This window comes from Dendrobates tinctorius, unplaced genomic scaffold (assembly GCF_039654945.1).
Source record: "Dendrobates tinctorius isolate UK_male_01 unplaced genomic scaffold, ASM3965494v1 ptg000322l, whole genome shotgun sequence".
Taxonomy (NCBI): Eukaryota; Metazoa; Chordata; class Amphibia; order Anura; family Dendrobatidae; genus Dendrobates; species Dendrobates tinctorius.
In genome coordinates this window covers 3,298,209-3,312,801 of record NW_027361989.1, presented here as the reverse complement: position 1 = coordinate 3,312,801, position 14,593 = coordinate 3,298,209, and the positions used below count along the sequence as shown (strand labels likewise).

Below are 14,593 nucleotides of genomic sequence, written 5' to 3'. Positions count from 1 at the left end.
AAAAATTCTTTACTTACAATTTGTACAAATAAGTCCACATTGGGACATGATGATATAAGGGGAAACCTCTTAGATTTGGGCCGTATCGAGGGTGGAACCTTACCTCCCTCTGGAACACTGTGTTCGGTGGCTAGATCCTCCAATGTCTGCAACGCTATTTGTTCTTCCTCTGTTGGAAATAAATTCGAGAGGTTGCCATCAAAAAAATGTTTTTTGTAAATCAATGAACGGGCAAACAGATGTAAATCCTTAATTGCCAAAAATGCATCAAAGGATGCAGATGGAGAAAATGAAAGGCCCTTCTCCAATAACTTCAAATCAATCACAGTAAATTTATGATCACTAAGGTTAATTACCTTGTTACCATATCTAGTAGATACGGGAGAGCGATCATGACGTCTGTATGGATGAAACGTGCGTTCTCTTTGATTAAGTCTCATCAATCCTGATCCAGTAGTCATAGATGACCCTGATCTTTCTGACATGTCACTTAGAGATGAGACTGACGTTTGAGATGGAGTATGACCTAATTGATGGCCATGTGATGGAAACTTCCTCCATAAATATACTGTATTATTTTCGTAATCTCGACGATCACGGTTAATTTTATTCAACTGTGTAGCCTGTATCTTCTTTACAACAGTTTCCAAAGTCTTATCCATATTACTATGAAAGGTTTTCAATTTTTCAACCGTACCAATAGATTTGAGTTCTTCTTCAAGATTTTGAATAGATCCATCTAATTGAGTAATAATTTTAGTATTATGCTCGCTTAAAAGTTGCATAAGGAGTCTTTCTTCCTACAGCTCCAGGGAACAGCTATGGGGGCATCTTTTGCCCCTGCTTATGCTAACCTGTTCCTGGGGCTGTGGGAGAGAGACCTCTCCCTGCCAGATCAGCAGATGCCGATGTGCCGCGTCCTCTCTTGGACGCGGTACATCGATGACATACTGTTGATCTGGCAGGGGTCTAGGGTTGACCTCGAGTCCTTTATGCTATCCTTAAATAATAATGATTTAAATATCTACATTACCTATAAATATGATCCGGTATCAATAGATTTCCTAGATATAGTCTTGAAGAAAGATCATAGGGGTGAGATACAAACGGATATCTTCCGTAAGCCAACTGCTACCAATATGTTACTCCACGCATCATCTTCCCATCCGGGACATATGGTCCAGTCGGTTCCCACCGGACAATTCCTGCGATTACGCAGGTTGTGCTCGACCAATGAAGACTTTTTCAGGCAGGCGGAAGATTTAAAGGAAAGGCTGCTTGAACGAGGTTTCAGTAACCGAATGATCAAAAAGGCATTTAATAGGGCCAGAAACTCGTCAAGAGACACACTCCTATATGGTACAAAATCCAGGAAAGAATCGGGTAAAGTGAGGTTTGTTACCAATTATCATTCACACTTCCCGCGTATGCGGAAGATTCTAGATAAATCCTGGCATATATTGAAGGCTGATCCGGTCTTGTCGAGTCTCCTGCCGGATAGGGCTGCTGTCGCGGCCAGAAGATCAAGGAATTTGCGCGATAAGTTGGTGCAAAGCCACTATCTGGGTGAGCCAATGGTCACCTTCTTAGATCAAATGGCTGGTCGTTGTGGTAGTACTCCGTGTGGTCGCTGCGTCACTTGCCCAAACATTGATCGCACAGAAGTTTTTGTTACCCAAAATGGATCCCGGGAGTTTAAAATAAAAAAATATATCACATGTACTAGTAAAAATGTAGTATATTATGCTGTCTGCCCATGTAATATGATCTACGTGGGTATGACTACTAGACAGCTAAAGGTTAGAGTGCGGGAACATGTTTTGGGCATAGAGGCTGCAGCGACCGCGGAGGATATAACATCATTAAAGACCATTCCACGCCATTTTCGGAGATACCATGGCTGCGATGGCAGCCTCCTTAGGGTGAGGGGTATCGACATGGTCGAGACAGGGATCCGTGGGGGTGGGATTTCCAAGAAGTTGGCCCAACTTGAGTCCAGATGGATATGGACAATTGGATCAGTCCATCCATCTGGACTCAATGAAAACATCAGTTATGCCCCATTCCTATGAATACTGCTCTGTGGGTAAACATCGCCTATGATTTGTGATATCACTCTTTTAATTTTTCTTTTAATGTTTTATTTTATTACTTTAGTGTTGGGATCTATAAGGATGGACAAAGTGAACCATATATCTATGGACATCATATACATTCTAGCCCCTTGTGGGTGAATAATTGTTGCCAAGAAATGAAGAAGTCAGCAAGGATCATGATGTTTATATTATATATATCCTTAGTCTAATAATGATATGCAAGGATTATTGTTGATGGTGTAATAATTGTTATATATTATAGAAAAAATATATATGGTAGTGTCCTTATAGATGGTTGCTGATTCTGTGTATAATTGGTAGTATGTGTATATTACAATAAATGTGTTCTTTGTATGTTTTCCGTGTAGCTATGGGTCGGTGCCAGCGGCCCTGTACGCGCCTGTCCCCTTGTCACCGCTGCCCCTGTCCGCATGTGGCGTCTCTACATGGTGGGGTTGGCCCGCCCCGGCCACTCCCACTGTGTGACGCCGATGCTGACCGGTGTTGTGGTTGCCTCGGTGACAGAGCGCGTCACTTCCGGGCCGCGGACATGACTTCCGGTAACGCCGATTTCACGGCGACCGGGTACACTATTTAAGGACGCCGGTGTACATACCGGCTAGGCCCCTTGAAAAAGGCGGGTCCGAAACGCGCGTCGGGGCGGACGCGCTACCCAGGCACCTGTGCACCTCCAGACCACCACTGCCGGTAATAATTAGTTTAGTAAGGACGTTAATCTACATATGTAGCGGCCATTGCTGGTAATGGCCATTATGGTGTGATGTGATTTTTTGTACATAGCGGCTGTTGCCGGTGATAATCACTATGGTATGTTTAGTGGCCACTTGCTGGCGGTATTGTAGATAACATTATGGGTGATTAGCCAGGATAAGTGGCTACATTTAGGTACCACACCATATAAGATCTATTATTATAAGTGATTACGTCCATTATATATAACGGTTAGCTTCTCGGCGGTGGAGGCATGATATAATAGTCATCTATAATATGAATTTTCTAAATTAGCTGTAGGATATGAGGACATAATATTGTAGTGTCCACTTTGAGATTGATGTACTATTTTTCAGCAAAACTGTCAATTTTTGATAGTCATATAATTGGAGGTGTATAGGTTACACCTTCAGGTGCTGGTTATGTGCGTCTTTTTAGATGTGTAATCACAATATACATATGTGTATGTTTACTTCCCCTTAATCCCCTAATTGGTGATATGTAATATTTTATCTATGGTTCTAAACAATAAAGTTTCTCTTTATATTAGTAAAAAAAGCCTTTTAATCATCGTTTTCTTTCGTTGGATATGCAGATCCTCTGGGGCTGGTGGTGTGTTGCAGCTTAGATGGTATAGCTCCCCACAGGTGAAGCTGTAGCCCCAGGGCAGTGTAGATGTGATGACACTTAGATGGTGTAGTGTCTGGCGCAGGGGATGTAGCAGTGCCAGGCAGGCGGACGCAGGAAGGAATGGAGGACACCAGGGAATGTAGTTCCAAAGCTTTTTTCACAGTCTGTAGTGCCTGCTTCCGTACCATGTCCTCCGGGTCAGAGACTCAATCAAACCCCCCCCCCCCCCGGGCAAGTTAGCACTCTCCTCTCTAGCACTCCGCCAACATGTACCTTCCTGAACGACTCCTCTATAGCGCCTTAAAGTGTGAAGATCTCCTAGTACCGTGTTACACTGGAGTTCTTCCTGACTGATGTTCCCAAGAACTCTACTTGTACGGCAGACAGCTGTAGCCTGCTTCGCGGACTCCCTTCTCCTGAGTCCCGGCTCTCTATACAGTCGCTGTTGTGCCCCAAGTCTTAGATGGGAGTAGTGCATTTACAGCCAGCTACTCCACCGGTGTCTGCTGCAGTACCATAAGTGTCCATACAACCTCGGGGTCCGGGCCCCAGCCTTGCGCTGAGAACCTGTAGGCAGGGTTCCTCTTCCAACCCACTTCTCTCTGTTCTCTATACTCCTTCGTTCTGTACTAATCTCTCTCTTATGGAAGCTTAGGGTTTAGTTCACGTCTTTCTCCTCCTTTCCTTTCCCGTGCCAGCTGGCTCAGGTCACTGAGACAGCTGCAGCACTCCTTCCTCCATCCCTTCTTCCAGGGATCCTCACTCCTCTCAGAGTGACCTCCTACTCCGCCGACCTTCTGTCTGACTGACCTCGGACTGCTCTGTAATCCTACACTTTCCCACTCTTTTTATGTATCTTAACTCCACCCACCTCCCAGCACGTCCAGTGTTCCAAGCAGGGAACCACCAAAGGTGCTCTGCTACTCTCTAAGTACAAAGCCGCTTGTGGTTGTGCAGAACTACCTTGTTGTGTGGGGTGCAGGTGTTGGAGTATGGAAAGGAGTTCCCACCTTACCTGGGTGGTGGGGCACCACACATCATGAAGAGAGAGAGGAGGTGCAGTACCTCTGTGGCGACTGAGCCTCAGGGGCGCCACAACTATAAAGCCTGGGAATCATTATACAGCTGTACAGGGGACTAGTGAAGGCTTTTTAGCCCTTTCCTCAGACTGTAGCTCCTGGGAACAGGCCCTCACTCCTGTCCCTTCACTATAAAGCCTGGGCCTCATTATACAGCTGTACAGGGGACTAGTGAAGGCTTTTTAGCCCTTTCCTCAGACTGTAGCTTCTGGGAACAGGCTCTCACTCCTATACCTTCACTATAAAGCCTGGGCCACATTATACAGCTGTACAGGCGTCTAGTGAAGGCTTTTTAGCCCTTTCCTCAGACTGTAGCTGCTGGGCACAGGCCCTCACTCCTGTCCCTTCACTATAAAGCTTGGGCCTCATTATACAGCTGTACAGGGGTCTAGAGAAGGCTTTTTAGCCCTTTCCTCAGACTGTAGGTCCTGGGATCAGGCCCTCACTCCTGTCCCTTCACTATAAAGCCTGGGCCTCATTATACAGCTGTACAGGGGTCTAGAGAAGGCTTTTTAGCCTTTTCCTCAGACTGTAGCTACTGGGCACAGGCCCTCACTCCTGTCCCTTCACTATAAAGCCTGGGCCTCATTATACAGCTGTACAGGGGTCTAGTGAAGACTTTTTAGCCCTTTCCTCAGATTGTAGCTCCTGGGATCAGGCCCTCACTCCTGTCCCTTCACTATAAAGCCTGGGCCTCATTATACAGCTTTACAGGGGACTAGTGAAGGCTTTTTAGCCCTTTCCTCAGACTGTAGCTCCTGGGCACAGGCCCTCACTCCTGTCCCTTCACTATAAAGCCTGGGCCTCATTATACAGCTTTACAGGGGACTAGTGAAGGCTTTTTAGCCCTTTACTCAGACTGTAGCTGCTGGGCACAGGCCCTCACTCCTGTCCCTTCACTATAAAGCTTGGGCCTCATTATACAGCTGTACAGGCGTCTAGAGAAGGCTTTTTAGCCCTTTCCTCAGACTGTAGGTCCTGGTATCAGGCCCTCACTCCTGTCTCTTCACTATAAAGCCTGGGCCTCATTATACTACTGTACAGGGGTCTAGTGAAGACTTTTTAGCCTTTTCCTCAGACTGTAGCTACTGGGCACAGGCCCTCACTCCTGTCCCTTCACTATAAAGCCTGGGCCTCATTATACAGCTGTACAGGGGTCTAGTGAAGACTTTTTAGCCCTTTCCTCAGATTGTAGCTCCTGGGATCAGGCCCTCACTCCTGTCCCTTCACTATAAAGCCTGGGCCTCATTATACAGCTTTACAGGGGACTAGTGAAGGCTTTTTAGCCCTTTCCTCAGACTGTAGCTCCTGGGCACAGGCCCTCACTCCTGTCCCTTCACTATAAAGCCTGGGCCTCATTATACAGCTGTACAGGGGTCTAGTGAAGGCTCTTTAGCCCTTTCCTCAGACTGTAGCTCCTGGGCACAGGCCCTCACTCCTGTCCCTTCACTATAAAGCCTGGGCCTCATTATACAGCTGTACAGGGGTCTAGTGAAGGCTCTTTAGCCCTTTCCTCAGACTGTAGCTCCTGGGAGCAGGCCCTCACTCCTGTCCCTTCACTATAAAGCCTGGGCCTCATTATACAGCTGTACAGGGGTCTAGTGAAGGCTTTTTAGCCCTTTCCTCAGACTGTAGCTCCTGGTCACCATGTGATCTCACCATAACCCTAACAAGCTAATTAAGGTGTGAAATCTTGGTCAAAATTATCTCAGTACACAAATCTCCAAGGGTGCCCAAAGTTTTGCATGCCCTTTCTCCTTTTTGCAATTATGAAATTGTAATAAATGTGTGTCTCTCTCATATATATATATATATATATATATATATATATATATATATATATATATATATATATATATATATTTTTTTTTTTATTATTATTTTAGCCTAACATACAAAGGCCATGTGTCATCTTAGAGGTTCGGCCTTTTAGAGATCATTTCATCTTCATCTTACTACTGCTCACAATAACAGTCATTTTGACCAGGGGCGCCCACACTTTTACATGCCGCTGTCAATGCTTCATCCCGCTGGTGCTCAATATTTAATAGAGTCTTACTATTAAACTTAATGAAAAGTTCGGTGAATTTCTTTGAGCTGTTATTACTAGAGATGAGCGAATATCGTCGGAGAAGTTGTTATTGGCTAATATCGCTTACAGAATAGCTGCATCGGGACCCCGGATCCCTGGAGCGCTCCCGATAATCAGCTGCATGTGTCGCCCTCCATGCAGGTGCTGTGACTATCACACAGCGCGACACACGCAGCTGATTATCGGGAGCGCTCCAGCACACTGAGTCCTGCACACACTGAGGCCCCTGATCATGTGACCCCTGACTCCTCCCCTCCTGTGACCTCATCACAGGTCCTGTGCACAGAGCGGTCATATATGAGGTGGACAGTCCTGGATCTTCTGCTTTCTGGGCCGGTTCCTCCTGTGAGTCCTATTAACCCTTTCGCTCCCTGTATTCTCCTTTCTGACAGGACAATATCTGAATTCGGATAGTGTGACAGGAATTTAAGCAATGTGGAAGGAAAAAATGACAATTTTACTTTTTTCCTCACAAAAATGTGACTTTACCCCAAAATTGTCAGCGTAACAAATCCTTATTTTCCCCACTGTAGTTTGTAGACTCCATATACAGATCCCTTAAGGGCGAAAAGAGCTGAATTCCCCACTTAAGTTATTGCATTTTGGAAATTGCCCCCACTGGGAATTTATCTCCAGGTAAAGGCACAATTGTGTCTCCATGGGGGTTGTGCTCACAGCCCAACATCGTGTGTCCCTACAAAGAAATGCCACCCCGCACCATTACTGACCACTGCCAAACCGGTCATGCTGAAGGATGTTGCAGGCAGCAGATCGCTCTCCACGGCGTCTCCAGACTCTGTCACGTCTGTCACATGTGCTCAGTGTGAACCTGCTTCCATCTGTGAAGAGCACAGGGCGCCAGTGGCGAATTTGCCAATCCTGGTGTTCTGTGACAAATGCCAAGCGTCCTGTACGGTGTTGGGCTGTGAGCACAACCCCCATCTGTGGACGTCGGGCCCTCAGACCATCCTCATGGAGTCAGTTTGTAACTGTTTGTGCACATACATACACATTTGTGGCCTGCTGAAGATCATTTTGCAGGGCTCTGGCAGTGCTCCTCCTGTTCCTCCTTGCATAAAGGTGGAGGTAGCGGTCCTTGCTGCTGGGTTGTTGCCCTCATACGGCCCCCTCCACATCTCCTGGTGTACCGGCCTGTCGCCTGGTAGCACCTCCAGCCTCTGGACACTACGCTGACTGACACAGCAAACTTGCTTGCCACAGCTCGCATTGATGTGCCATCCTGGATGAGCTGCACTACTTGAGCCACTTGTGTGGGTTGTAGAGTCCGTCTCATGTTACCACAAGTGTGAAAGCACAACCAACATTCAAAAGTGACCAAAACATCAGCCAGACGCATTGGTACTGAGATGTGGTCTGTGGTCCCCACCTGCTGAACCACTCCTTTATTGAGGGTGTCTTGATAATTGCCAACAATTTCCATCTGTTGTCTATTCCATTTGCACAACAGCATGTGAAATTGATTGTCAGTCAGTGTTGCTTCCTAAGTGGACAGTTTGATTTCACAGAAGTTTGATTTACTTGGAGTTATATTCTGTTGTTTAAGTGTTCCCTTTATTTTTTTGAACAGTGTATATAGATAGATAGATTTTTTTTTCTTTACATTGGAGGGTCCAATTCCAGCTATTGCTGTGGGATCTGTGATTTCTATCTACTCCACTGTGTACAGCATAACAGAGTATAATAAAGTAGTTATGGACGAGACGTAACTAACATTGTGCAGTGACTCTGCTTTCCATATAGTGATGGATATTTCTTGTTGCTGAAACTGTGATATTTTTCCCACTTTAAGCCTTTTTTAAACCCCTCTGATCAGTGCGATCATACAACATACAAGCCTCTGATGGCTCCGGTGATGCCCTGTACTACTGTAGTGCCGTGTATCATCACTGCCTGTCAGTGTAATACTAACGGCCCCATACACATGAGATCAGAGTTGGCTGAGCGGTCATTTGTCAGACGGCGATCTCTCCCGACTCCCCCATACACACAAATATTCCAGCTTTCCTGTGGTCTGTATGAGAGAGTCGCCTCCAGACTCCTCTAGAGGAGGATTATCTACAGGAAGAACAAACGGATTATCCTCTGAAATTCAGGATGCCAGATCCTTCTCTGCCCTGACATCACCTGTCGGGAGGCCCCGAAATACATTATATGGTCGGCCAAACCCCCCGAAATCAGTGCTTTCATGGGACTTTAGTCTAATGTGTATGGGGGCGTTATAAGGTAACTTATTGGACGCTGCCTCTGGCCCGGCCTAATAGACCTTCATACATTGCAGCCCAGACACCATTATTAGGCATGTAAGTATCGGAGTAACTAGGCCGCCCCATACTATCGAGTACTTGGAGGCGGGGGGCCTTCAGCCACACTCTGTCACACCTTCTTAGATGTCATGTTTGCTTTTCACAGCAGCAAGTGGTTAAACTGTCAGGGTTTTTGTTGAAGCCTCATCTGTGCCGTCCCTGCGGTGTACATCTATGTTCTGGGGCACAAAAGAGTTAATTTGTAAAAAAAAAATGTTTCACTTGTTAAAATATAATAAAATGTGTCTTCTGCTTTTTTATGTTTTTCTTTTTCTTTTTACAAGAATTGTTGGAGCCAATTTTCTTGAGAAACATTTTAATATCGGCTTTTTCTGGAGTTTTTCTTGTAATATAGGAAAGCCTAAGGCCAGAAATAAACCCCATAAATCACTGTACATGGAGACTTTGGGATCAGATCATTTCTGTCCGTTGTGTTTGTGGAAACAAAAAATCTTTTATAAAAGCCTCAAACTTCTGTGTGTGACTCAGAGCTGAGATCTAACGTGAGAGAAGATTCCAGTGCGGGGAAGACGGGGAACCTTCATATAGACGGCCGGTGGGGATGGAGGCAGTGACCGACTCTGGCCAAATCTGTCTCTAGAGCCGCAGTAGAAGATGAAGATGTCGTCCTCATCATGAAGGAGTTATTTCTCATGTCGCGTGTAATGAATATCTCCTGCAGTATTGCTAATGCCGATTCCAGTGTCGGTAATGAGACGAGAATTAGCGTTATGGAAGATGAGTCTATGAGGAACGTGTTCAGCTGCCGACTCCGAGGAGGAAACTGCTTGTTGTCTGTGGCCTAAATATATAGGTTTTATTAGTAGATGTCAGGGAAGAAAACTAAACCCTGTAAGATAATAAATCTCCTCATATGTTTCCCTTATTATCTCCAGTAATTGTATTATTACACAGGATTCTTATGATGTTACATCGGATCATCTTCTTCTCATTCAGGTCTCTACAATATCGGATCCTCTCAGAGAAGATCTTCTACAAAAGAGAATTTTCCTGATTTACCCATCAAGGATGGATATGGACAGAGACAAGATGGCGGAGAGGATATTACACCTCACCCTAGAGATCCTCTTCCGTCTCACTGGAGAGGTGAGAGATTCTGATGACGTCACATTCCATCATTCTTATCTATGGGAATAACAGATGGACAGAACTGGAGAGGTGAGGACTCTGGAAATGTCTATAGTGAGATTTATTAATGTGTCTCTCCATTACCAGGATTACACAGTGGTGAAGAAGACCTCTAGTGATCGCTGTCAGGACCCTGTGTCTGAGGGATGGGGAAGACCCCTGAGCCCAATCACGGGGCCTCCACCTCACCCCCTGATCCATGAGGACATCAATGACCAGAAGATCCTAGAACTCATCTACAAGATGATTGAGCTGCTGACTGGAGAGGTGACACTGCTGGGAATGCTGGGACATTATACAGTAACACTATGAAGGGATCGGGGGATGACGGTATCATTGTATGTGTCAGGTTCCTATAAGGTGTCAGGATGTCGCTGTCTATTTCTCCATGGAGGAGTGGGAGTATGTAGAAGGACACAGAGATCTGTACAAGGACGTCATAATGGAGGTTCCCCAGCCCCTCACATCTCCAGGTAATAGACAGGACTAAATACACACCGCCTATAATTATCTGTATGTAGAGAATGAATTCAGTCCCTGTATGTGTTTCCTCCAGATTTATCCAGTAAGAGGACAACACCAGAGAGATGTCCCCGTCCTCTTCTTCCACAGGACTGTAACCAAGAAGATCCCAGTGCTCCTCAGGATCATCAGGTAGATGGAGAGAAGGTGTCAGGAGATCTCCCCTATGATGTGTAGACGGCTGTGAAGGTCTTGTGCTCAGTGTTGTTTTATCCACCAGTATTATATGTTTTATACTTGTGGGTCACCCTGCCAGGGCAGTGGGGTACTCGGTACCGGGCTGGTCTCTCAAAGGGGAATGTCACAGCAGCGGTGACCCGGTCCGTGTCCCTGGGCTCCCATGTAGAAGGGGTTAAGTGATGGAATAAAGTTTATGAGTGAATGATTCGTGATGCCACCTGTGGTGTTCGGCAATGAAGATGTTAAGCCGACGCTGCAGACAGTTCCTCTGGGACAGATGGTGTGGTGCAGCAATGATGTTGTGGCCCTCCACAGGTAGGGCAGTAATCCCAGGGCAGTGAGGATAGGTATTGAGGAAGAGGATGCAGTGTCTGACACAGGGATGAAGCAGTGCTGACGGAGTTGCAGGAAGAAGGGAAGGACACAACAGGGTGCAGTTTCTTTACCTTTACTTTGCTTGGCAAATGCAGTCCAGGGTCCAGATTACAGATGGCACAGGAGCAGGCTAGCCTGGGAGCAACTTAGGAATCTCTCTATGCAGATGGGTTGTGTAGTCTCCTTCCTAGCACTTATTTTTAGGTACTTGCAGCACTGTGTTACACCGAAGTTCCACTTGCTTATTCTCTTTAGAACTCCCTCGTATGGCAGACAGCTGTAGCCTTCCTCTTCTGGCTTACATGTCGCTGTTGTGCCTCCGAGTCTTATGTGGGAATAGAGCATTTACAGCTTCCTATTCCTCCGGTTTCTGTTGCAGGACCATCAGTGTCTGTACAGCCTTGGAGACCGGGCTTCAGACCATGTGCTATAGCTGGGAATGAGCCTGAACTCTCTGCTCAATCCCCCAGCTCTTCTCCTCCATGTCCACACACGTTGCCCTCCTCACAAGAACTCCCTAATTTTCCTTCCTGGCCCCCAGAGAGTAGCTCCTCCCCCAGTTTTGGTTCAGAGCTCCCTCTGCTGGCCTGGAATGGAAACTGTGTTGTGTGTTGTGGTTAACTGCTAGAGAGATCTTTTATTGCTTCCAAGCATGACATCACACTCCCTAGGAGGAAGGCAATGCCACTGTGGCGACCATACTCCTGGGGGCGCCACATTTGTGTAATGAGAACGGTGGAGATGGCAGGATTAGAGCTGATCATAGATGGGACTTCTCCATCTGTCGGTGACTTTTACAATATTTGTTTCAGGGTGAAGATCTGACCCATATTAATACTACAGAGACATATGTGAGGGGTGATGAGTGGTGTAAAGAGAAGATTCCCACATATGACTACCCAGGTGAGTAGTAACCACTGAATGCAGAGAAGTCACAGATTCCTCTCAGTCACCGGCTGTGGCTGCTTTATCGGTGATGTAGTCCGGCCATATTACCATGATCACCATTTTGCCTCTAGACCACAACATTCTTCTCCACCCAAAACTGTTCAAATGACTTTGGGCATTGAAAGCCCTTTTCTATAGAACTTACAACCAATTACATTGTTTCTGATCCTAAGGAATTCAGATTACTGCACAATCTCTCCTGAAATGGGGAGCAATATTATTTTCTCTAATCTTCTGGTCAGGATCCATAGTAGCTCCAATGGTCCACCATAAATGAATGCAACTCTGGTTTACTGTTGTTTAATCTGTATTTGTAGTTTTCAGTTAATGAGATTCTCGTGCTCTGGGGCGGGGCTGTGGGCGGGGCTTTATGTGGTGCTCTGATTACATATTCATCTGTATTGGCTTATGACAGGTCCCTGATCCCTCACTGACCTGCCCCCCATTATTACATAATGCATATAATAGCGTTGATGTTATTGTTGATAATGCCTATAATATTGTGGGGGAAATCTACTGTTTGGGCACATGGCAGGGCTCGGAAGGGAAGGCAAAATGTGCTGGAATAATTAGCGGTGGCCATGTCGCTTTTGGAGAGCCCCTCATGTGCCTAAACAGTGGAAACCCCCAACAAGTGACCCCATTTTGGAAACTAGACCCCCTTAGGGAACTTATCCAGATGTGTATTGAGCACCTTGAACCCACAGGTGCTTCACAGAAGTTTATAACGTAGAACCGTGGAAATAAAAAAAAGCAACACAGTGAGTTTTTGTGTGCTCGGCGCAGAGCCAAAAGGGCACAATCGCCAGCAAAATCATATCTGCACATGGACAGCGTACCCAACGCTAAATGTAGGGTACGCTAGTTGCATGCAGCATCATGCGCCCATAGGAGGAGCTGACCGGAGGAGGCGCGGCCAGGGGAGGAGCTTAGCGGCAGCCCTGCTCTGCTCCTCAGAACGCTAGTCTGAAAGTAGCCTAAGACGCACCCCAAATTTTCAAAAGGAAAATAGGGGAAAAAATGTGCCAAATGGGGGTCCGACTTACAGTCCGAATTCAGCTTACCTGGGGAATCAGTACAGGTGCAAGAGTGGTCACAGCGCTCTGTGCTGGGGAGGTGGCGCTCTTTGCTGCGTAGGGGGCACCTCTGCCATTTTGTCAAAGCTGGAGGCTCCTGAAGCTCCATTGCTGCTGTGCGGTGGCCTCCGGGAAAATAGCAGCTGTATGCGGTGGCCTCTGGAAAAATAGCAGCTGGGGGCGGTGCATGCTCAGTTTCAGATCTCGGCAACAAGATCTCGGGACAAGATCTGAATCTGAGCATGCGCCGCCTACAGTGGCCATTTTTCCCGAGACCATTGCATTACAGCAATGGAACTGCGGGGGTCTTCAGGCTTTGACAAGATGCCGGCGGAGCCCTCCATGCAGCATTTGTAAGTATATTCCTACTATAAGACGCACCCACATTTGCCCCAAAAAATTTTTGGGAAAAAGTGCGTCTTATTGTCTGAAAAATATGGTACATTTTTACCACTAAAATGTTGTTTTAACCCCAGATTTTACATTGGAAAATAGGTAGATGGGTAAATGGTCACTACACCCATAGATGAATTCACAGAAGGTGTAATTTCCAATTCCCAGAGGGGTGTCATTTCCAAAATGGGGTCACTTCAGGGGGATTCTGCTGTTGTGGGACTTTGGAGAGCCACTAAGTGCCAGAACAACAGAATCCCCCCCTGAAGTGACCCCTTTTTGGAAATGACACCCCTCTGGGAATTCATCTATGGATATAGTGACCATTTTCCCTACATGGATGATTTCTAGAAACTCATAGTAGAAGTTTCACAGCAAAAATGTCATTGTAGTGCCCAATATATTGTGCCCAGCTTGTGTCTCTGGAGACCTCCCCCCACCTACCCCCGGAAATTGTTAAGTCAGCTCTACTCAAATGTGTCTGTCACTAAATAATCCAAATGCTTGAATGTCAAAACAGTTCAAAAACGTGGTTCTGTGTGGAAGATTGTAAAGCAGTCATGGAGGCATAAGGCTGGCAATGATGGGCATTGTGGGTAATAATAGTGGGTGTTACAGAACCCCCCAGCACACCGAATAGGAGATGTATGCCCTTAAAGCAGCAACCAACTGGCTGTGACCCCCGGGGCAGAGGTAAACAAGACATCCCACTTCTGACCTCCCCCCACCTTTGTAAATCCCACGGCTATTGTAATGTACGTCTGGCGTCTTAATTGGAGCCTGTTATCTACTGGCACGACACACATTGGTTGTCCTGCCCTCTGTATGTATATATATTCTGAGACCGATGAGTAAAATGTTGTCACACTGGAAATACATGGAGTAGCAGTGATCTTTTATATGTTCCCATGTTACAAAGCCTTTTGAACCAGCGTCCTTCATTCAGAAGTGAGGAAAACCAGAGTGAACCTCCTGAGAAACGGGGTGATAATGTAAG

General features: G+C 46.3%; 2 protein-coding genes across 3 annotated transcripts in view; both read left to right on the top strand.

The window, feature by feature from the left end:
• Nucleotides 1-1,175: 1,175 nt before the first annotated feature.
• LOC141074071 (oocyte zinc finger protein XlCOF29-like) lies at nucleotides 1,176-10,592 on the top strand. The gene is made up of 3 exons (XM_073561588.1): nucleotides 1,176-1,313; nucleotides 10,190-10,369; nucleotides 10,452-10,592. The coding sequence occupies exons 1-3, from the start codon at nucleotides 1,176-1,178 to the stop codon at nucleotides 10,590-10,592; spliced, it is 459 nt and encodes a 152-aa protein (XP_073417689.1).
• A 1,395-nt stretch (nucleotides 10,593-11,987) lies between these two features.
• LOC141074031 (uncharacterized) overlaps nucleotides 11,988-14,593 on the top strand; it is a 40,455-nt gene continuing 37,849 nt past the window's right edge. Inside the window, exon 1 of one of the 2 annotated variants that reach the window (XM_073561547.1) lies at nucleotides 11,988-12,082. The gene's annotated coding sequence lies outside the window, so the exon portion shown is untranslated. The remainder of the gene's footprint in view (nucleotides 12,083-14,593) is intronic. The other variant, XM_073561548.1, reaches the window with a different exon arrangement.

Bases quoted from the DNA above. Each gene is read 5' to 3' on its own strand.
- LOC141074071 (XM_073561588.1), top strand. From the start codon at position 1,176: ATGGTCCAGTCGGTTCCCACCGGACAATTCCTGCGATTACGCAGGTTG. The intron at 1,314-10,189 runs GCATTTAATAGG...CTCCATTACCAG, and splicing joins GTAACCGAATGATCAAAAAG to GATTACACAGTGGTGAAGAA. The intron at 10,370-10,451 runs GTGACACTGCTG...TGTATGTGTCAG, and splicing joins TTGAGCTGCTGACTGGAGAG to GTTCCTATAAGGTGTCAGGA.